This window comes from Argiope bruennichi, chromosome 1 (assembly GCF_947563725.1).
Source record: "Argiope bruennichi chromosome 1, qqArgBrue1.1, whole genome shotgun sequence".
In the NCBI taxonomy this organism is placed as follows: domain Eukaryota; kingdom Metazoa; phylum Arthropoda; class Arachnida; order Araneae; family Araneidae; genus Argiope; species Argiope bruennichi.
Genome location: NC_079151.1, coordinates 127,750,597 through 127,775,242, shown reverse-complemented (window position 1 = coordinate 127,775,242; position 24,646 = coordinate 127,750,597). Strand labels below are relative to the sequence as shown.

General features: G+C 31.4%; 1 protein-coding gene across 3 annotated transcripts in view; it reads left to right on the top strand.

Annotated features, from left to right (window-relative positions):
- Positions 1–15,064, top strand: part of LOC129977480 (homeobox protein cut-like 1) — an 826,328-nt gene extending 811,264 nt beyond the window's left edge. For 2 of the 3 annotated variants that reach the window (XM_056090600.1, XM_056090770.1), the window contains 6 exons: positions 1,624–2,271; positions 3,412–4,550; positions 4,871–5,156; positions 5,287–5,609; positions 5,922–6,102; positions 6,594–15,064. In XM_056090600.1, coding sequence (XP_055946575.1) covers positions 1,624–2,271; positions 3,412–4,550; positions 4,871–5,156; positions 5,287–5,609; positions 5,922–6,102; positions 6,594–7,942 — 3,926 coding nt within the window. In that variant the 3' untranslated portion in view covers positions 7,943–15,064. The remainder of the gene's footprint in view (positions 1–1,623; positions 2,272–3,411; positions 4,551–4,870; positions 5,157–5,286; positions 5,610–5,921; positions 6,103–6,593) is intronic. The other variant, XM_056090683.1, reaches the window with a different exon arrangement.
- Positions 15,065–24,646: the final 9,582 nt, after the last annotated feature.

Here is a 24,646-nt window from a genome sequence, read left to right as displayed (position 1 = left end):
AATTTTTCTGAAAATCGAATACGAAAACTGTGGAATTGTCATTCCTTAATTTTCCTATAATTTCTTTAAGAAGTTAACTATTCAACGTTAAATCATCTTTTAATGGGATTATTCTGATAAATTTTAAAAATATTCTTAATTACATTTTATAACAATACTTTTTAATGCTTTGGTTACTCAATTTATACTTACGCTCGTTTCGACGCAAGTAGAAATCTTTTTATATATGGATTATCGTTTTATTGTTAAGTGTATTTTTTAAAAAAATAATATAAAGATAGATGAATCAAAATGTCATGATTCGTAATTTCGGTCATGAGATCAATTAGCCTTTCATTTTTAATATAACTACGTATGCAAATTATTTGATGTTCCAGATTGTCCGAGGGCCTCTTTATCTGGTTCGTAAAAGCAATAATAAGTTGTCGCTTTTTGTCATTGATTTTAAAAGATCTCTACTAATAAAAACGAATGTGTGTCTATTGGAATTCTATGGTTCAAACTACAGGAATATACCAAATACCAAAGGAATACAGGAATATACTTGAATATGCCAAAATACAGGAATATACTTGAATATACCAAAATACAGGAATATACTTGAATATACCAAAATACAGGAATATACTTGAATATACAAAATTCGGAAGTATATATATACCAACTACGGAGGCGAACTTGTACCACCGCGAGAAATTTTTTGAAAGCTCAGTTTAAATTTAAATAAGAAAAAAAGCAAAAATTTGACTTTCTCTCGAATATATTGTTTTTCAAAAAAAAAAAAAAAGTTTTTACGTTTTTTTGAAACTCAAAATATTTTCTTTAAGATTATAGCATCTTGATTTTTCCGCAACTTTATTCCTGATTTTAAAAATAATTTTATAATTATTCTACAATAAAACATTTCGTTGTTTTAATGAAATGCAGATCAGTTTCATTGTTTCATCAGATTATTTAATTATATATTTTTAATTGGTGAAGTTATAATGAGGTAAAAAAGAAAAAAAAGTTTTCTTTAAACGTTTTCTTGTAAAAAAATGTTTTGCTTCCGTTTTTATTTCGTAATATTCATCTAGAAGAAATTAAGGAACCCAAACAAATTACGACTATATATGATTTAATTGATATAAAACAAAACCATTATTCTTGTCGAGTCAAAATCAATTTTCATGCCAACAACATTTTAAAATGAAATAAATTTTATCATACAATTTTACAAAATATTTGAAATTTTATAACTGTTGGTGTTTTCTAATACATTTTGATTCAGCTTCTTTGAACTGTTGGCTCCTCAGGGGATCTAGCTGATTTCCATTTTTGAAGTATTATGTGATAAATGGTCATTTGTATTTAACAAGAAATACAAATGACTCAAACTTAATTTAAAACTCAATAAACTCAACATGCCAGTCCACTGGCTTGGAAGTCATTCTGTTAGGAAAACGCGCTATTTATATTCAAAAGTGATTGAACCAATGTCTTTAAGTAAATTATTCATTGAATAGAATTCAATTTCAGTGAGTTTCAGCAATGCAAATGAAGCATTGTTTTAAAATAAATCTAAAATATCAGAATGGACGAGTTTTGAAATCCATGTACTAATTTGCGACGTACTGTTTTCAGGTTCTTCCCAAAGTTACCCCCTTCACAGCGTGGACAGCTTCGGTACGATGCTGGGCCAAGAGATAGTCACTAACTATGCTCAAAATGTGGCTAAGGAAGAAGTCTGCAGTCGACCCTCTTCCCCAGTGTCCAAAAGTAGTGGCGACTGCTACCCACCGTCATCGACCACCTCCATCACTAGCACCAACTCTCACGAGGACAGAAAGCCCTCACCTCCCATATTGGAGGCTGCCTCTCCCACATCGGCGGTCAACTTGACCTCTGAAAGGTCTTCCCCTTCATCAACCACCCACCAACCTTCAATCAAAGAACTCGCCTCTCCTGTCAATTGTGACAACAGCGCCAACTCCTTGGGCAATCTCCAGGAGTGTCTGAGGCACAACATCGACAAATACGCTAACGAGACACTCAACACTCTGAACATTGCCCGGTGTGTCAGAGAACTGTTGAGCGTGCACAACATTGGTCAAAGACTGTTCGCCAAGTTTGTGCTCGGACTTTCACAAGGTACCGTCAGCGAACTGCTGTCCAAACCCAAACCGTGGGACAAATTGACTGAAAAAGGACGAGACTCATATCGAAAGATGCACGCATGGGCATCTGATGACCAGTGCATCAATATGTTGAAGACACTCGTGCCACGAAGAGGTAATTGGTTGAAAAAAAATTTGTTTAAAATTTTTCTTACATTACAAGAAATGTTCTTAATTTACAAGATTTATGAAGAATGAAGACTCAGTGCAAAAAGGGAACACAGCAGCTTCAATTTCAGTTCCAAGAATAATTTTTATTAGTAATAACAAGAATAAATACAAAATAACACTGGTACAGTTCCTTTTCTTGAATATCTTGGAATCTATTTCTTGAAGTTATTTCGTTTAAATACTAAAAGGAAGGGGAAACAACTGTAAGTATATTAAAAAAAAAAAAAAAAAAACATAAAATATTGCCACCTTTTTGCACTGAAATCTTCAATTATTTTTTTAATTCGTTATATAAATTAAAATGTGGATGAGAGAGAAATTCCAAATTTCTTTAGTTCTTCACTGTTATAATGTATGTTTAAATTAATTCTTCTTTCTGGGATCTTTGGCAAAAAGTAATTCCGTCTAAAAAAAGTTTTACTAATTTTAAAATTTCGAAAATAAAAATCTCTAAATGTTATAAATTTTGTTTCATTGAAAGTTTGTGCAATAACTACAAAATTTTACTATTAGAAATAAAATAACTAAATTTAAATTAAACATTGTGAATTAACTTTGCTTTGAATATTATTAGATTACATATAAACTTTAAACCTGTAAATTACTTACAAACTGCAGATTTTTTTTTTGAAACATTAGAAATAACAATATATAATAAAAAACAATAACAACAATATAAGATATAAATAAAGTAGAATTACTTCGTGACGAACGAATTTGATTAAACGAATTCTACTTATTATTAGAACTTATTAGATAAAAAGCAAATAAGTTTGACTTAACTATGAAGTTTTGTCTACCACTGGCGCTACCTCATGTCAGAGCTCAGATTGATATCTGTTTGCTCAATCTTTTTTATTATAATCTTCATAAATAATTTTGAAGGTAATGATTATTCTGTCAATCATAATCTAATTTCTTCATGTAGCATCACTGAAAAATTATAGAAATGCGTTTATCATTCAGTAATTAAATTCAGCTTTAACTCAGCAAAACATTAAACCAAATCGAATAGCCATGTTTTTTTAGTATTTAAGAAGTATTGTTGTATATTGCCGTTCCTGTAAAATAATTTAATTTTCAGTGGCAGAAAGAAAATCAAGCCTTCTTTCTTCTCCACCAGGCAAAGACTGTGTCGGCGGCTCTGGAGGAGGCGGAGTGTCTTCATACAAGTCTGATGACCAAGGAGCAGAGGAGAGAATAGCACAAATCCTCAACGAGGCACAGATGGCTATGATGAAACAACAGGAGCAAAAGAGTCCAAGCTCCTTGCTGCCTAATGGCAACAGTGGCGAAAACAGATCTGTGGACAGTTGTGATGAAATCCGTGGTGACAGAGAAGGAAATGACTCTAAACTGAATCATGGAAACTCAAGAGACGCATCAAATGCCAGCGATAAGTCTTTCAGGCGATCCCGAAAATATGAGAACGATGACATACCTCAGGAAATGGTAGCTAGAATTTATCAGGAGGAGCTTGCCAAACTTATCGGACAGCGTGTTGAAGAAGGTTTCAGAACGCCCAGAGATCAGTTTGAGAGAACGCAGGAAGAGATTCGACAAGCTTTAACCATATACCACCAAGAGCTAACGAGGTTATCTCATTTAATGCCTCCGAATCATCATCCAAATTTTAATCCATTTTCGGCTAACGGCAGTTCTTACAATTTATCCCACCTACATAACAATAACAGTAGTAGTTCGACAATAAATAATAACCCAAATAATGTCAATAACGGTCAGACTCACCAAGAATGTCCTGTGGATGCAACTATTGGTAGTAGGTCTAGATCAGAATCGAAAAATAACGGTGGTTCAGGTAGAGAGGAGCCAGAGATGAGACATCATGGAAGTGCCTTCTCACTCGTAAGGCCTAAGACCGAGCCTAATATTTCTTCTTCCATGAATTCTAAATCTTCATCAACCCCAACTCCTGGCTCATATCGCCATCATAGTCCGTCTCCCGCCCCACCTGCCTTGTTGCCTTTGTCCGATTCTAAGACTTCGAGTCCTGGTGCTCCGCAGAGTAGTACTGAGGATCTAACCACATCGGCCTCACCCTTGCAGCGAATGCAGTCGATCACCAATTCTTTATTGTCTCAATCATCTTTACCATCTCTGCCGAACCCACCTCAAAGGCCCGCCAAAGCTGTTCTTCCTCCCATTACTCAGCAGCAATTTGATCAGTACAATAATGTCAACACTGAAGACATTGTTAAAAAGGTTAGTTACTTTGATAAACTATTATGAACATAATATTTTATACAAAAACATATTAGCTATAGTGATAATTTCTTCTATCATCCTGATGGTTCATTTTAGTTTATTATTTGAATTCATTTATTATAATATGTGGAATTGATTATAATTTTATATGATAATTTTATTTAAAAAAAGTCATCAATTTTATGCAGTAACCTTTTATTGGGTTTGATTTCAGCCTATAACATGAAAGTAGATTGATAATCTGATATCTTAAAAATTCTATTTCTTCAACAAAAATATTGCAATTTTTGATTTCTTTGTTATATTTGCTGATACAGGTCAAAGAACAGTTGAGCCAGTATTCCATCAGCCAGAGGTTGTTCGGAGAGAGCGTACTAGGACTGTCTCAGGGATCCGTGTCCGACCTGCTGGCACGCCCCAAACCATGGCATATGCTCACGCAAAAAGGACGAGAACCCTTCATCCGTATGAAAATCTTTCTCGAAGATGAGAACGCTGTGCACAAACTAGTGGCCTCACAATATAAGATAGCACCCGAAAAACTCATGAGAACGGGCAGCTTTGGAGGAGCCACGAATCCTCAAGGCATCATGTCTTTTGGTGGTAAGATTCTATTTTTTTAATCATTACAAATTGTTATCCTAAAACTTATTATTCATTCAAAATTTCTACAGAATTCTAAAAATCTTTATACCTTTCATTATCTTAAATTGAAAAATATCTTTTGTTCTAGGGTCCAATAAAATGAGCCCTCGACCCATGGACAACAACCTTCGAACTCCGGACAATCGCCAGCTCACTCAAAACAACTCAGTGTACTCCTCTCATAACCACACACCTCGTTCTGTGTGTGTTACACCAGATACCATGCCTATGTCGCTGACCGTCACCTCTTCCAATACCCCAGTCACCCACAGCAGGAAGACCCCAAGTTTGTCACGAGGGTACAATCAGCCCTCTGTGTACGAAATGGCAGCTCTCACCACCGATCTGGATACACAGATCATCACTTCAAAAATTAAGGAAACACTCATGGCGCACAATATAGGACAGAAAGTGAGTGGTGTTAACTTCTTCAAACCATTTTATCTGCCCTGGATAATTTATTCTTGTTTCTTTAATCCATAATAATAATAATACAAATAGATAGATCTTATTTTGCATTTATTTTTAACAACTTAAAAAAAATTTTTTTGTTATTTTTGTTTATTCTCATTAGTTTTGTAAACTTTACCGTAACATTCAATTCATTGTTTAAGGTACCGAGAAGTAAAGTTAATGTTTTACAAACTTAATTTATTTTATACAGACTAGTTTATATGCAATTTCTTAAAAAAGAAAATAACGAATGTTAACTTCTCTTTTTAGATATTCGGTGAAGCTGTTTTGGGTTTGTCCCAGGGTTCAGTAAGCGAGTTGTTGTCTAAACCGAAACCGTGGCACATGTTGAGTATCAAAGGCCGAGAACCTTTTATTCGAATGCAAATGTGGCTAAACGATCCTCATAATGTAGAAATGTTACAGACACTGAAAAATGAGAGGAGAGAAGGTCAGTCCCGTAATTTTTTGGTTATTTTATTTTCTTACTAAATGTGTATGCTACTTTGGTATATTTCTCGCTATGTTGGTATATGATATTTCGCACTCTGTTTTAATGTGTTTTTATAAAATGTATTGTCTGTTACAATGCATAATTAACATACTTTTTCTTATATACTAACAAGTTCTTCGTGAAATTGGAAATGGTTTTTCTGTTATTTTTTTATTAATAAAATAGTACACTAAAAAATTACATAAACTTAAATTTGTTATTATTTTATGTAATTTTTCTATTTATTTGTTTGAATTAACACTAACTTCTACCATGAATACATCTATTATACAATACATATTCATAAAATGCAATAGAAGTTATACTATGAAAATAATAAATGTTTCTAATATTTCAAACTCTTATTTTGTACATTTATTTGTATTAAATAAATTTTGCTTTTTTGTAGTTATTTTAGTTGATTTTAGCTTTTATTTCATTGCTTTTAGCAAATAAACGCCGCCGAACGGGAGAAGGACCTATGGACAGTCCACGAAGCCAGTCAGATGGTGGCCAAATGTACAACAGCTACAGTTTCGCACCACCGTCTCCGTACCCTCCTGCCAAGAAACCACGTGTTCTGTTCACCGAGGAACAGAAGGAAGCCCTCAAACTGGCTTTCTCACTGGATCCTTACCCTAGCACGGCCACCATCGAATTTCTTGCCAATGAACTCACCTTGTCGGTACGGACTATCACCAACTGGTTCCACAATCATCGCATGAGAATGAAACAGCACACATCTGACGACGAACACAGCAGGAAAGGTTCTGACCTTTCTTTGCCTCCACCAGTAAGGGAAGGCATGGCCTTCGAACCAGTGCAGTATCGTCTTCTCTTAAATCAGAGATTAGCTGAAAAGTGCAGAGAGAAACAGCCTCAATTCGCTCCTTACGGTTCAAACATGCCCTATTTGTACTCACCTTATCGCAACTGTTCCCCTCTTTCTTCATCTGGAGATGATGTGGGAACATTGGACTTGAGCATGTCTAGTCAATTACGGAATGCCATGAACAGCGGGGTGAAAGCGGATACTACCAATGGCAGCAGCACAGATGACCGCTCCAACAGTGAAATAAATGACGATTCCAATCTGTCCCAGGACAATCTGATGCAAGGGGACAACAGTGACCGAGACTCCATCGATGATGGACAGTCCAATAATCATCGCGAAGCATCTCCTCTAAGGCCACCTGCTCCCAGTGAACAGGTAAGGCCAACAACAGGAGGTGGAAGCAGCAATAGGCGCAAACCAGCAATGCCCCAGTGGGTTGACCCTGGTTTAGAACTATCTCCCGACAACACAGACGATGAGGATGACGGACTCGATGATGAAGATCGTCTGGGTGACGAAAGTGCAACTGAACAGGAAGAGATCATCAATGGTGTGTGCGTGCGACAAACAGAAGATTTTGATTTGCTCATGTCGCCCAGAGTTGAGACTGTCCATGTGCTGCCTGTACCAGCACCGGATGAAAGGTCTTCGTCTAAGTGCCACACAAATCGCAACGAAAAAAATCGAAGGACTGCAATGGTAAGTCCCGATCGGTCGGACAATGAGGTTGAAGGTTTGACAAATGGTGTAGGTGACCGCGATACTTCCGAATCGAATGCAAAAAGCAAACTTTTGTGCGCGAGAGACAGTGCCACGCTCAAAAAACCCGTCTTCCTGGAAGAGCAGGACGATGACGACGATGAAAGTTGGGATGATGCAGAAGCCAAGGACAGGCGTAAAAACATTGAGAAACTTCAACAAAGGTTGGAAAAAGAAGATGTGGGTGAAGATTGGGAATTTTGAACTGTGCAAATGGCAGCAAAAGTGTTTCCTTTTCTTTGCACCTTCGATGTGCAATAACATCGAAAGTTTGGTGAAACATTAGAACTCCTGAGAGAAGGATGGACGTTCATTTTTCACCGTTATAAAAACAAAAAACAAATCACATAAGAAATCGCACCATAGTTTTCCAAATGGAACATTATCCCGGTGTAATAAAAAGAGTGGCCTTAAATTCATTAATTCTTGGAAGATTGACGAAATGAATGAATGAATTTCAAAATGTTTGAGAACCGTGAAATGAACCAAAAAAAAGTTTTTTCTCTCTTTCTCTGTCTTCGAAATGTGACGATTTAAGGGGCTGAGATTTTTTGCAATGTAATGTGATAAATAATTCTATTTCTCCACTTTTACAGTTCTCACGCCTTGTCATGTTTCAGCACACAGATTTTGCTCAGCCTGTTGAACAACCCCATTATAAACAAAACGACACTACTCTTAAAGTATAACAAAATGAGCAACGCAATGAGCACGAGCTTAAAAAAAATAAAAATAAAATTGTTTCTTCTGCTTGCAGCATGCTTGTGTTTTGAGTATGAATTGACGACTTTGACAGCTGGATGCAAAGAAACAACTCAACCGTTGGATGATGTAGTACCTCACTTGTGTATGTTTTGTGTTGTACTCTGATCTCTTCCCCCGTGCGTGTTGAAGACAGTCTCCATTTTAATCGATAATTTTATTTCAGAATCGATATTTATGTAGCCGATTCGGTTTCGCCCCTCCGAAGTATCGACTCATCTTGGTGCAATATTGAAACGCACCGGTGAAAAAGTAGTGTATATAGGAAATCAAGGGTAGCGAAAAGCACACACTGCTATGCCAGACTGTAAGCAGTATAAATTACAGTTCGTTTCAAAGGAATCAAAAGTTCACCCTTCTTTAAAACTTCATTTTTATTTTTGCTTTTTGATGTATAAAGAATTGTAAAACGCAGAAAATAGCACAGAACTTTTTTCTCCTTTCCTCAATTACGTTTTATGAATTTCTATATATATATAACAGAGTTTTTCCTTCCCCTTAAAGAAGCATTTGTGTGTTCGTCTTGCACAAGTTATTGTAAATCTTTGAACACTACTTTAAATGTTGTCTCTTTTTCTACCCATTTTGGAAACATTTCGATCTCTTATTGTACGTTATCGTGTTTTTTGGGTCCTTTACAACCTTGTGACACAATATATTATTACAACGATGCCTTTCTTCATAGTGCACCTGAATGCCGGCAGGTGGTTCTTCTTGCAAAATGGCTACCGACCCAACAGAACTGAGGAGGCGGCAATATGAATTCACCGTCTCAAATTCTATTTATGGTCTTAGGACTAGATCATCTCTAGTCGTTTGGTTTTGAAGATAAAAACGCATTTAGTTTGACACCGTGTAAATATTTGTTTCATATTTTAACTTTTGAGTGTTCTTGTCTGTAAGATGTGCCCCAAACTGTAAAGATCTTCTGTCTTTTCGGGTTTGCTGACAAAAGGGATTATTTAGAGTTTCAATCAGCAAAATTCTTTTTCTTTCTGTAGAACAATTTCATTTCTTTTGCCTTTTTTTTTATTTTTAATCATACTTATTCATGAATTGCATTAAATATCGTATTAAAAGGACTATAGATTACAAATTTGAAGTCCTAGTTTAATTTATTTCAGCAAAATAATCAAAGAGACTTGGCAATTAATTTATTTGTTATGTGAGACAGATTCCATTTTACGATTTATGCTGGTAAACAAGCAAAACTGTTTTACATAATTTCTAACATTCATTGAAAATGCTAATATTCAAAATGCATCATTTAATTTTCAGTATAGTGCTTGGTAAAAATAATTTTTTCCCTTTAAATTCTAAATTTATTGAAGCATTATTATTTACTCTCATAATTATTCATAATTTACTAACTTTTTTAAATTTCAAGAAAATTACGAAAAATATATTTTTGAATATACTCCTTACTAATCACCGTGAATATTTTAAACCCTATTCACCATTTGGAAGTAAATAATATTAATCTTGAAAATAAATGAACGTTGTTTATCCTAATTTGTCCTTCAAAAGATGGAAGATCTTTTACCTCCCCACTCCTGTTGCTCAGTCCATTTATACTGGTGCCAATTAACAAGTTAAAAAAAACTTCACATTTTCTCTGTTTTTCCCCGAACTTGTTAAAATCCAAATCCTTCCAAATATTTGACGCAGAAGGATTTTAAAAAAAATATCTTTCCTGTGTTGTGAAACAGTTCTTTTTTATATGATGCATGTAATGCCTGCTTCACATTTGTTCTCATGTATTGTTGATATATTTAAAAGAGTGCAGAAAGTTTGGGGATGTGCTTGCATTCATTATTAAGTATTATTGAGTATAACTCACAGTATTGTGTTGAGCACAAATTTTTATCGGTTGTTTAGCTTAGTGAAAAAAAATATTTTAAACTCCAGGGCACGCAATCATCTTCACGATTTTAAATTCCCCCTCTTGCAAGTGTCTTTCATGAGAGCTTTTCTAGACGCTTAGAGAATTGATTAGATTAGATAGAGGTTTCAGCGTTGACGTCTTGAGACATTCTCTTCTAAAAAATAAAATATTCAATTTTTAAAAAAATTTCAGATGAAAAAAAAATGATTTTTTTTCCTTCTTCTCTTCTAATTTAGCTTATGGCTCTAAAAAATAATTTGATTAAAATATTTTTATTACAAAATTCTTCTAGACATTGTAGAATTCTACACAGAATCATAAGAATTAAAATTATAAAATTATTTTTTGCTTCCTTCTTTTAAAAAATTAATTAAAAATTAATTTGAATTTTTTAAAAATTATCTTTTAGAAATGACATATTTTTAAGGTTTTGAATGTACTTTGGAAGCTCTATGTGTGAATATCGAAAAAAGTTATTTCATGCTAAAAATTTGATCCAAAAATCCAAATTTGAATCAAAACCATCAAAATCAATCAACTGAAAATATTGTATATTCCAATTTTTTCAACGTTCTTTTTCTTTCTTACGTATAATTATCAAAAAGAGTTTGTAAATATAACATGAATAAATTTTGCAAAGCAAGATAAAGATAGTAATACAGACACATGTTCATTCACTTTTTCCCAATAACCAAATTAAAAATATGTTAAGAAAAACTGTTCTTTTTTTCCCTTCATTCATGGTTATTTATTAAATACAGTTAAAATGATTATAAAATAATTTAAAAAAATATTTTACCTATATATTTAGAGTAAATGCTATTATGAAGTCGTATCAAATTCATATTTCTACACAACTGAATTTTTAGCGAACTAGAATAGAATTTTTTATATCTTTAACTATTCTTTGAACAAAAGAAAAATGCATTTAAGAATAAATTTATCTTAGGAATGTGTGTATAATACTCAAAACTTTTCCGAATTATTTAGTTTTAAAATCTTATATGCCGTGCATTAAAATTAATTCTTGCTACACAGAGCAGACGATAAATTAGAATTGTTTTAAAATTAAATCGTTTGCTAATAAAGAACAGCCGCCATTTTCCTCTCTATGGCTTTAATCGGAAATGCCCTTGATTGTCTTGCGTCTCAAAGACTCATGTAAGAGGTAAAACTCGTGTATTTTTCGCTGTCACAGATTAAAGTGAAGAAAAAAAATTTCATCAGAATTTTCATGTTTATTGTATTGTAAAATAAAAAAAAAAGTACGCAGGCTTATGGACTGCCATGTTGTTTTCTAACCTGAATGTAAGTTTTTGTGTTCTGTGTTTGTAGACGATGGATTGAGAATCCTTTATGGTGCTCTTATGTGTAACATTTGTTATATCTTTCGAAAAATGTATGATTACTCTTTATCATATTATATAATCTATTTCTCTGTTTGATGTATTAGTTTGCACTGGTTTATATTTCTCCTGTCTTGTGGTTTTAAACATTTGTTGCAAATGAAAAAAAGCAATTGATTCATTATTAATGATGTAACAAGTTTATGATTTTGAATTGTTGTCTATTCAGTTATAATATTTAATTTATTGAATTGATTTCTCGTAAACTGGTGATGGGCAGGTAACAAATAATCGTCTTGCTGTTATTGTTAATTTCGTTAGATCTTTTACTTGTTCAAAATTCATTCGTTACTTTTTATTCTTTAGTTTGGAGTTGAAACTCAAGAAAATGCAATATTTCCGTGTGAAATGTATTATACAATGGCTTACAAATGAGTATATGATGAAACATGTATATTATTACATTATTAAGTTAATGAACTGTAAGTATTTAATTTTTGAAAAATGATGCTTTATTCATTTTTTGAGATGATAAAAATGTATTTTTTTTTCTTAATAATGTTTTTTGAAAAGACATTGTACATAATTCACTTCGAAATAATATTTTAGATTCAATAAAATGCTTAAACCAACTTGGTTTTAAACATTTTTGTTTTGTTTTATTTTAATTACATTTCTTTAATATTTATTATAAATTATTTTTTAACAACTTTTCATACTCTAGTATCTGTCACCAGTTTACTTCTTTTCAATTTCTGCTTGTCATTTTAAACGCTTATGTAACTTCTTTTTCTCTCTGCTTTGATTTGTTCCCTTAAAAAAAATATTTTTCTTTTTTTGTCTTAGAGACACTAACTGATAAATTAGAAGTAATGAACCTTTCTTTCTCAACGAAACTGTGTGAGGTGCTATATGCAAAGTCAAGCATTTGTTCTTTCATAAAATATGTTATTGCTGTAAAAAGAATAATAAACAAAGAACCTACCCATAATGCATCTAGGAAAAGTACTGCGAAGATTTTCTTAATAAGACTTATTAAAATTTTTGGAAATTGTATTCAAATTTTTTAAAACAGTCTAAATATATTTTCTAAGAAATCATAAAATTTTACATGAAGATGATGTATTTAAAAAAAAAGTTCTGTAAATATAAAGAACTGTATAATATTTAAATTTTGAAAATAATATTATGCATAAAAAGTAATATAATTCTCTTGGACATTTTTTTATTGAATTTCAAACATGCTATTAAAGAACGAAATTCTCTTTTGATGTTTTAAGTTTTTCTAATTTTCATTGCTTCTAATCAAACAAGAAAACAGACTGACAAATTACAGAAAAATGATTTTTGTTCAAATATAAATATTAATGAATATTTTAAATTTGTATTAAGCAATAATCTATTCTCTTGACGAATAGTTTAGTTTAAAGTAAACTCAAATTTTAGAAAGCGTCATTCAACAACAAATAAAAACCGTTTCTTGTTTATTCTACCAAAAATGTCTAATATTTATTTTAAGCATTATTAAGCAAATATCTGAATATTTGACTAGCTAAAAGTGCTGATAACTTTGCAAAATATTTTTCTTTCGAAATTATTATTCTAATAATTTCTATTTTTCAACCCAAAAACTAATCGGCAATATTAACAAATTGAATATAAATTTAAAATTCAAAGTTATACTGAAATTTAAAGTAATTATTATTAATTTACTTTGGAATCCCATATGATGACAATCCACACTGAGATCATTAAATAAATAAAACAAACAGATGCGGTTCTTGTAAAATAGAAGTTATGTTTGAGTTTTTTTCTTTTATATAGCAAAATAAAATTTCTTATTGTATAAAGCTAAATAAATTCAAAAATGGCTTTTTAGATAACAGATAAGTAGCATTTTAATAGAATTTTTTTTATCTTTTCGCTTCTTTATTATTATCTCTTTTCTAGGAATAATATCCACACTAAACGTTTACTTAATAAAATGACATAAAAAAAGTCAATAAAGTAATTCAATGCTTTATGAAATATTTACTAATGGAACAAAATTTCTGATTTAAAACTTAAGGTTACTTGTTATTTGAGGCTCTAATAGTTTTCGTAACTATTATTTTGAATACATTAAAATTATTAAAGATAGAAATAGCTCGTATCTGAGCAATAATTGAACTATAAATTGAATTGAGATTTTCGAAATTGTTATAGTAAATCAAACACGAGAAACTTTTCCTGGATGCAATCGCTTTTGTAATTCATCCTAAGATTTTCAGAAAACTTTTAATTCCATTTAAAACTGATTTTGAATGACCTGTTATCCTTTTGAAAAATTACTGATTTAATCAATCGTAAATATATTCTATTTACGTTAAGAGTATCTGCATTATCTTAAAAGAAAAAAAAAAATCTTGCTTATTTTGTATTGATTATAGTCTATAGGTTTTCATGTTAGCATTATAATAGCACCTAAAATTATTTTGGCGAATAATTTGGCTATCTTCCCCCAAAACTCAATTTTTATTCGCCATCAAAAGTCAATTTTAAAGTAATGAAGACAAATCTTGTGCTCACTCTATTTCATTCTTTTTTTTTCTCCTGTCATTTTAATATCCATTTCTCTGTGATGGCATATGTTACAAATATATATTATGAACTTACATATATTATATATAAATATATATACATATATATATAAATCTCTGTAAATAATTCAACTGCTTTTTTTTTTCCAAATATTCGAATTTACACTCTCAACTTTTCACTTGTATGATAACGCAACTCTTTTTTCAATTCATTCATTCCCATTTTTCCCCATTCCCCTTTTTTCCGTAGTAAAAAGTAATAAAAACAGAAGATAAAAAAAAAATCTCGGCTGTCTAGCCGACTATATTTGCACAAACAAAATCTTCTATAAATACCAAACTTTTTATGTCAAACTACACTGACTTTTCGCAGAGAATAAATATTATAGAGGAGCCTTGTTCGAACGCTCACTCGAATTTTGTGATTTTTTCCATCATGTGTGTTTTTTCTTCCCCCAATTTCGGGCGGGAAAAAAAATTTTCTTTCTCGCCACTGTTTTAACAAACTTTTTTCAATTATTCTCTAGTAGAGAGACGTAAGGTAGCAGTACAATGTAATATTTCATCAAATACCTTTGCCTTGTATTGCAGGCTATTTTTATCTAAGCCCCTTTTCCTCCGAAACTCCGTTCAATGTCTTCTAAGCTTGCTCTGATATATATGAAAAACGGAAGCCTGTATGTTTGATATTCAGATTGATATTACTATTTTTATTCCACTTTCAAATGATAATAAACTTAAATCTTCTCAGCCATCTCTCGACTCTTTTTCTGTCTTCTGCTTTTTCTGTGTGTGTGCTCACTCTTTTTTACTACACAAGAATATAATATCACAATTTTATCTATATAATATAACCAACACAATATTATATATATGATATAACCTTCACAATATTATCTATATAATATAATCAACACAATATTATATATATGATATAACCTTCACAATATTATCTATATAATATAACCAACACAATATTATATATATGATATAACCAACACAATATTATCTATATAATATAACCAACACAATATTATCTATATGATATAACCAACACAATATTATCTATATGATATAACCAACACAATATTATCTATATGATATAACCAACACAATATTATCTATATGATATAACCTTCACAATATTATCTATATGATATAAACTTCACTATATTATCTATATAGCATAACCTTCACCATATTATTCAAAGAGACAATATTCTACGTAACAACATTGTGAAAGAACTTCAATACTCTGCACAATGAAAACGATACTTTGTTTTATAGCTATTCTAAAAAAAGAATAGCTAACAAAAACTCAATCAAGATATACGCACAAAATTGTACTTGTAGAAATGAACAACACATAATCAGACAACAAATTACTAATTAAATTGCAAGACAATCAACAGCGCTTGGCGTCACTAGTTTACTATGCGATTCACACTCCAAAGAAAGAATGACTGATCGTTATGAATGGTGGAGGTTAAGGAGAGCCCGCTTTCAACAGAAGCTATCTCCTGTAATGGCGAGAAATTGGATCAACGTAACTTGGCTTTTCTTGAATGCCCTGGACTTTCCAGAATGACTGATCGTGGGAGCGCCTCGCCTTTTATAGTCTCCCGAAAGAATGTGGTCACATATAATTCTCCAGACATAAATTTCTAACAGAGATATGATCATAATTTCTTAATCTTTTTAGTATTTTTATTGGTTCGGGGTTATTAATCTGTCATCCGTTAAGAAATTCTATAAATTTCCCTGTCCAAAGATGAAAATAATGTGGCAGGAGCGTAGTATTACAGATTCATAACAATATTCTTCAGTGGCAACTCAAGTTTTGAAACTGCGAATTGTTAATGGATTTCCAACTCAGCTCTGGATTAAGCGGGTTAAAAAATTCGATCAACTTATTTGCCAAATAAATTTATTAATTAAAAATTCATTTAATTATAAATTATTAGGAAAACAATATGTTTTTACGCTGAGGTATTAAAGTCTTTGTTAAATAAATTATTTTAAGATTAATAATTGATAGGCGTATATCAACTGATGCCGTTACATTTGTTGAAGGCTTATAAAAATACAGTAAATTAATTACTTTTTAATAATATATTGAATTATTAATCTTTGATTTTACTGATTATATTATATTGTTCCTCAGGGCAAGTCTTGTAAAATAATGATTTTTAATAGAATAAGTTTAAAGTTTGTTATTTAAATCTTAAAGCCTATCATAATTATTAAATACTCTTATTTTGTAAGTTAAGTCGCATTAACTAATTATGTTTATTTTTTTAAAAGAATTTTATTAATTTAACTATTTTTTCCTGATAAATAAACTATTAATTTAATAATTTTTTCATTAAAAATGAATAAAAGCTTATATATTTTCACACTGTTATTAAAACAAAAATTAAATGAGTCATTAACAAATTGATCAAATTAAAATGTTTTTGAAATATGAAACTAAATTGACGAATTATTAAAAGAGAGACCTCATAATGTGCACTGACTAGGGCTGCAAATTGCTTCCGCCACTGATGCGAAAGCTACGGGTTGATCTCATATTCATTTAAAAAATCCTAAATGTGGCTGGCTACCTTTATATTGTAAATTAATTATTATAGTTAAGGAGAATTTCCCTCTGCAGGATAAAATTTTATATTTAGCACATAAGTTGGTTTAGTTCCATTGAGCTCTTTTTGCAATATTTGGACACTTAGAGGAGCATATTGCAGTATTTTTCTGTGAGCCTTGTATGAATTTTCAGCTTGAGTCGTAAGTTAATTATAATTTTAAATTATATACAAGCAGAACACGTAAAATATTGTTCAATATTTTCTGCTCATTTTTACGCAACGCACCACTCAATTTGCACACGTAGTCAATTCGTCATTACAAGTGATGATGACTTAACATACAAAGGTTTTTCATTATTATTATTATTATTAAAGCCTACTTTAAAATAAACTCGAAGGGAGTAAAAAGAAGTTCAAAAGAGCATTTACTTTCTGATGCTGCTTACAGTTCTTTATTTTTACTTTCTCGTACGCGAAGTATAGAGGAAATATTGTACTCATCAAGAAGTTTGAACTCGAAATTTTGGCAAGTTTTCACTTTTCAGACCTGCCTGAATTCGAAAAATATATATTTTGGGCATTAAATTATTTGTGAACACGGTGACTCAAAAGTGCCTTGAGCTGAGCGGATGAAATTTTGTTTATGAACTTAAGACCGAATTTATAGATATCCTTGAAATTTTGTACAAAATTCATTCACAGGAATTGGCTGTTCGAATACATGTGCACTCGATAACTCCAAAATTCAAAGAGTTAAGAAGATAAAATATGGTACAAAAGTTAAACAACTAAAGTATATATACTTTTCAAATTTTGAGCCAAATCCGTCAAATGTATAGCAACGTTGCTTTCGCATGCATGTAAACATAACAACTCATAAATACAAAGTCTTAAATCATTGAAATTCAGCATGGTATCTCGTGATTATACCAAAGTTTCATGAAAATTTTTGGTTTCAATCAGTTGACAAAAAGCTCTCCAAAATACGTATTCACACCATGGATTTATTAAAAATACTAAATTCATGACAAATATCTACATTTCGTAATTATGCTTGGCCTATGTCATGCACGATATTTGCATCCTCAATATCTACGATTTTGTACTGAGGGAAAGGGGCTGTGTTGGAAAGTATGCGAGAAAGTTTTGGGGCAACTACTCCTGCTTGTTCTACATAATTTCTTTGCCGGTTTCAGTGATGAATAATTTCTAGGCAGCTGCCTAGAGCTTCTAAGCTGAAACAAGAGGAGGGGATGGAGATAGTTAATAAAAGAAATAGAATTATATTAATTGGCAAATAAATATAAAAAATGCAAATTGCATGTATTATAAAATAGTATGATGATTTAATTAACATTTTATTTGTATTAGCCATTATAGCGTTTTTGAGCTACCGTCGCTACACAGACAGACATTTTCCAAGAATGTGTATTTCGATGCTTTGTTCAGAAGTTAAGGCGAAACAACTTAAATCGTTCAACACCCATTTTACAGCTTTTTAGAAGGGTTTAAATTTAAAAAAACAAAACCGCACTTAATCAGTCTAGTTCTCAGAAACATGTGTGCCAAATTTCCTTTGAATCTCTTAAATAGTATGGAATATATATATATATATATATATATATATTGATAGACAGCTATGATTGGTCAGATTTCTAGCGGTTTCATTACGTCCACTGTTTCGATTTATATGAACACCGAAGGATTTTTTTAACCCTTTCTAAGGCCGTGGAAAGTATGCTTCCCACCAAATTTATCAATCTTTGTATGAAATTATGTAGGTTGGCATAGGTTCTGACAAATTTTTTTTAGTAAGTCAGAAACTTAGATGCTTCAGTTCTTTATCTCAGACAAAATGATGTGTCTTGATTTGTTACTTAATTATTAATTAACCAAATTAATTAATGAATCAAATTAAATTTATCTAATAAGCTAAATGAATCCCTTTTCTTATTCTAATTTCAAGCTAAAAATATTTTAACATAATATGACTAGAAAAAAATGGCCCTTTAAAGGGTTAAAATAACATAGAGTACAAATGGTGAAGTCTCACAGTCTAGAATCAGAGTAAATAAATAAAAAATAATTTTCATAAAATTACTGAATAAAAAATTAATTATAAATGAATAATTAACATGTTAAATTAAAAATATATTGAAATATAAAACTAAATTAATCATTATTTGTTGATGAAATTTATCAAAAAGGGGTCCCTATAACATGCACCACCTGGTCCACAAAGTGGCTAAAAAGTTGAAATGGTATTAACAATCGAAACTTACCCGAGCAACGCAAGATTTTATATTACCCAATATGTAAATATAATAAAGTGTGCAATACTGTATATTAAATAAATATTTTTGCCACATTTCTAACATTTATCACAACAAAGAACTTAAAAAAAGTGACTCTCAGAATCAAAGTTTTGATCTTAGAAGGTTTATTTTTATTTAAAACTAAACGACTTTGGAGGCCAGCTGTTTCCCCGGGAGATACTGATAATATTTAATTTTAGTTAAATGGTTTAGACATATTTTCATGTTAATGATATCGTGACATTAAAGTTGTGCTATTTTAATTGTTTTATATACATTCTATTCATGGTGTGTATGAGCCATTTTAATGGAGGCTGGTCCCAGGACATCACAGTATTAATAAAAAAGTAAATGTTAGGTTCATTTATCTTGTAACTTCCGCAGTACTGCATTCTGCTCTTTTTTTATTGTCTTGCAAATTACACGGATATTAAACAAAATTCTTCTTCTTCTTTAGCTTATAACAATGGAAGAAAATCCCACAGTTAAATATTTGACAAAACAATGAAAACAGTTTGAATTTCAGGGCAATAAATTAAACAAAAAATAATTTTTAAAAATTGCCAAAATTCAGGAAAAAAATTGCATGGTTAATTAATAAATTGCTACCATTGGAAAGAAAAATTTGATAATTTTGAAACGACATAAAATTTTCTTTTGCAAGCTAATATTTTTGGTAGTTATCGAGATAAAACGTCAAAATTCAAATAATTTTTAACTAATTCAAAAAAATTCCGATGGGCAAATTCTCACTCTCCAAATTATATATATGGCAATTTAGTGGCTTGAAGCCTGGCTTCTAGAATGCCAACACACAGATGCCTCAAAACACAGACATTCATCTTAATTATTAGCAAGCATTAGGCAAATTAAGTTAAAAAATCATAAAATCTGATTTTAATCAAAATTATAAAAAAAATTATGATAGTTTTTAACTATTATAATAAATGTAAAGATCTAGTATATCATGGAATTCATCATTCATCTTAGAATCATTCTAGTATATCCTAGAAACATCGATAGTATAGTCGATAGTTTACTCAAACAATTGACTGAATTATCGATGAAACTGAGTTTCTCGATAGTATCGATACAATCAATATTTCCCCCCCAATCTCGAGTTCTATTGATCAATTCGAATTGTTAGTTTTGAAACTACTGATAGTAACGAGAGAAAAAAAGTATAGCTTAGTGCTTTCGTGCATTTTTTTTTTTTTACGAACTGAATTTAAAAAGAAATATTGTGAAATAGTGTTCGCACAGTTGTAAGGATTTTCTAAGTTTTCAGAATGTTTCAATGGAATACAAGATTTGAATAACTTTTTAGTTATATTCGCACTTCTCGTGGTCACAATATTTCCTTTCATTTCTTTTATTATTCACACATTAATTTAAAGTATGAAAAATATAAGAAAAAAATATTCGAAAAAAGACAAAATATGCATACAAGTGAGGGCAACACTGTGTTTTCCCATTTATCATGCACTTCCAATTATAAAATGCTTTCTGTTTAACTTTGTCCAGGTGAAGAAAAGTGAATACCCAATTGGATGTCTTTCCATTTACTAATTGATTCAAAACCTGAGGCAAGTAAAAAAGATTTTAATGTCACGACCATATGCAAAATTGCATTTATCTAACTCATTTTATTTTTGAATAATTGGGCTTACCTACATACACGACCAACAGTCAGATAATTTATCACTTGATGGATTTGGTTCAAATTCTGATACGTATCTACAATATTGCTGTAAAGATTACTTAATGAAATTTGCCCATTTAGCCTTTTATATTTTTCAGTTATTGCTTCCAAATACATACGGAAAGGCAGACAGTATAAGTTTGCTAAAAGATTTGTTCAAAATTTGGGACAGATCCACAGTTTTACTGAGAAAACCACATTGACATGTAACGGAAAGTCTAAAAAACAGGCAGATTCTCCACAGTATCGAAATTAAGAAATAATCTAGAAGTAGAAAATAATGACTTAAGCACAATACTAAGGTTCCAGAAAAAACACTGAAAGACATGATACTAAAAATTAACAGTTTTTTGCCAACTATTTAAAAGTTTTAAAATGCTTGCCTTTCTTTGTTGTGGAACGCAAATGAGGAATATGGAGAATTTTGGAGAAATTTTCTCTTTATGATGGCCTGCACCTTACTAAACTTAATGATAGGCGTAGGAGAAGATGAGGAAAATGGTCAAAGATTGACCACTTTGTGGCTGGAGGCCACCCGCATTGAAGAGGATGCCAGTTCAGAAAATTAGCCGGTGATATGGATGGATTATGACAACGATAACAGTTTACCACAACAAATCTTGTTGATGCTGCTTCGTTCAGTGATGGCAGGTTGATCGGCTGTACACAAGAAGAAAAAGGCTCTTCATAGACAATATTTATTCAAAAATTTCACAGAAAACTATAATTTTCGTGTGAACACATGAAAATTTCATGTTTGTTGCTTTTTTGAAGTATTGTAATCATAGACATATATCTCTAAATATGAAAGTAAGTATGTCTCTGTGTATGTTGGCATTCTGTAGGTCAGACCGCTTAATCTAGAGTTACCAAACTTGGGACTCATATACCTTGGAGGGTAGAAATACGCAGCCACGACTGATTTCTTGAAATTTTAATTAGAAATTTAATTAATGAAAAATTAAGCTAGATGTTTTGGCGTTTCTCACTATAATTTACGAAAATATTATGCAAAAATAAATTTCACACGGTTTTAAAATTTTCATTTTCAATTATGCCAATTCAAAAAATGGACAAACTGTTCCGAATTTTAGAAATTTTCAAAAAAAAATCTAATTTCAAACATTGCTGAAATTTAAAACGTTTTCTGAATGTCCTAAAATATTCATTAGCTTGATTTTCTTCCACTGTTTTAAGATAAATAAGAACGTTTCTGTTTACAGGGTGCGGAAGAAAAACCTGGGAAAACAAATTTTAATATAACTTGATTAAAAATTAATAAATGAACAAAATATAGCAAATAATGATAAGAGTAGACTTTTACTGATAAATAAATTGGTTTCAAAGTAGCCGCCTTTTGCAGTGATGAAGAGGGGCAAACGCTTATTGAAAATTTCAGCAATGGGCCACAAGTCTTCTTTCTTTAATCTATCCCATTCCCACCGAAGCCATTGCTTTAGAGAGTCCAAACTTTTATGTCATTTAGTGCAAGCCTAGACTCCAAAATGAACCATACAATTTAATCACGGAACTGAGATTCGGCGAGTATTGTGTCCATTCTCCAGATGATACCAAGTCCGGAAAATGTTCCTTCCATCACTCTTCTGTCTTTTTTAGCCTTGTGAGCTGATGCAGAGTCTTGAAGCTCCCACTTTACATTGTCGAAGTGCGTTTTGGCCTACGGAGTTCTAGAATGGCTTTGGGTTTCTAGAATGTCCCACTGGTACACTTTTTGAATTATCTTAGCTCCCTCATCCACAAAAACCAGAGATATTTTGCAGATTTCGCAAATTCCATCCCAGACCATGACCGACTTTGGATTTTTGCGATGTCCAATAATTGATGAAGTGCTTAGTGCGCCTACAGACCAGATTCTATAGTTCTAGGAGTTACGAGCTTTTGGATGGTAAAGAGCTTCTCATTAGTGAAAAGGAATCTCTCTCAGTGCTGAGATGCGGCCCGTTTCAAAAGTTTACGGCGTCTTTGGAGTCGCACGAGTTTGTTTTCTTCAGTGAGAAGCTGAACTTTCTGGATATTGTAAGGCTTCAGTCGAAACTCTGATTTTGCCATTCGTTGCACTGATCGGTCCCTTATTTCTAGTTCACTAGCAATCTTTCTCATGGAAACTTTCGAATTTCATTGAACTTGCTTTTTGATAACCTTTGATGAACCTGAAAGAGTTCATCATACGTTTTCGTTCACTTACTGGACTTTGACCATCATTTCCGAGCTCTTTGAAACGATAGATTGCATCAGACACTGTTTGCCGAAGATTATTAAGCAAACGAACACTTCATACTGTTCGTTTTCCAGCATTAAAATAGCATATATTTTGCTTGACATTGTAAAAAGGTCAAAAATCAGTATATAAACTAAAAAATACATTATAAAATATGTTATAATTGAAATGGTAAATAAAAAATGAACAAAAATTAAAAAGAAAATTATTCTATTCTATGATGTAATAACTTGGTCCGAGTTTTTCTACCGCACTCTGTAATATTTGTGTACTTTACAAAAAAATGCAGTAGCACAGAAATCAGAAGGTAAATGAACTGGACATTTATATTTTTAATATCGCTATAATGTACTGAGAACTGGTCTCCATTAGAAAGGCCCTTGTAAGCAATGAATAGAACACATATAAGACAATTAAAACAGCACAACTTTAATGTGTTTAATTTCATGATGTCATGGACATATGAAAATACATGTAAATGATTTAGCTGAAATTAAATATAACCAGTGAATCGGATGAGTCAGCTGGTCGTCAAAGGAGATTATTAATTTTATAAATACATGGTAAATTAACTTTCCATGTTTGTACATATCTGCAGCTGAAATAATTAAACTGACCAAATTTTATGTACAGACAATTGTAGAATCCTTTGGAAAATGGACAAGAAGAAAATCAGTTTATTAATAAAAGACAAAGGCAAGAAAGGCTTTAGAGCTTTTGGAATGAAAGTGGATCTATAATTACAATGAATGCTCAGAAAATGGATTATGTACAATTTTCTTTAACAATCAAGTCAAAAAAATGCACGGAATTGAATGGCATTCTGCACAAAAATACATATTTTATTAATCAACATTTGAGTTTCCGATCAAATGTGAAACTTTTCAGTGTGCTTCCTCTCTCTGTGAAATAGATACTCCATTTCTGATACTTTCTATTTTCTCGTATATGAAGTATAGAGAAAGTATTGTAATCGTCAAAAAATTCGAACTCGAGATTTGGACAATTGTCTAAGTTTTAGACTCATTTGAGTTCGAAAAGCACATTTTTGTAAAATGTCTGTATGTCTGTTTGGCTGTCAATACAATAACTCAAATAGGCTTTGAGCTTCAGGGTTAGATTCCATATATGAAATAGTGACCAAATTTCTTGACTTCTATTAAATTTTAAGCAAAATCCGTTTAAAGGAAATCTGTATGTATGGTTGTTCGAATATAAGTTAACACGATAATTACGAAACGAAGAGAGCTAGATGGATAAAATTCGGTATAAATATTTAACATTTATAATGCAAACACCTGTAGAATTTTGAACCAAATCCAACAATAGGTTGGCTGTTTGTAGGTCTGTACTCTCAGAAATATGTAATGGATTTTAACGCAATAACTCAAAACTACAATTGCAATTCCGTGTCAAATGTTGGTTTCAGCCAGAAAAACCTGCCTAAAATACAAATTCGATTTCCAGATACTATTAAATGTCTGCCAAGGATTAATCG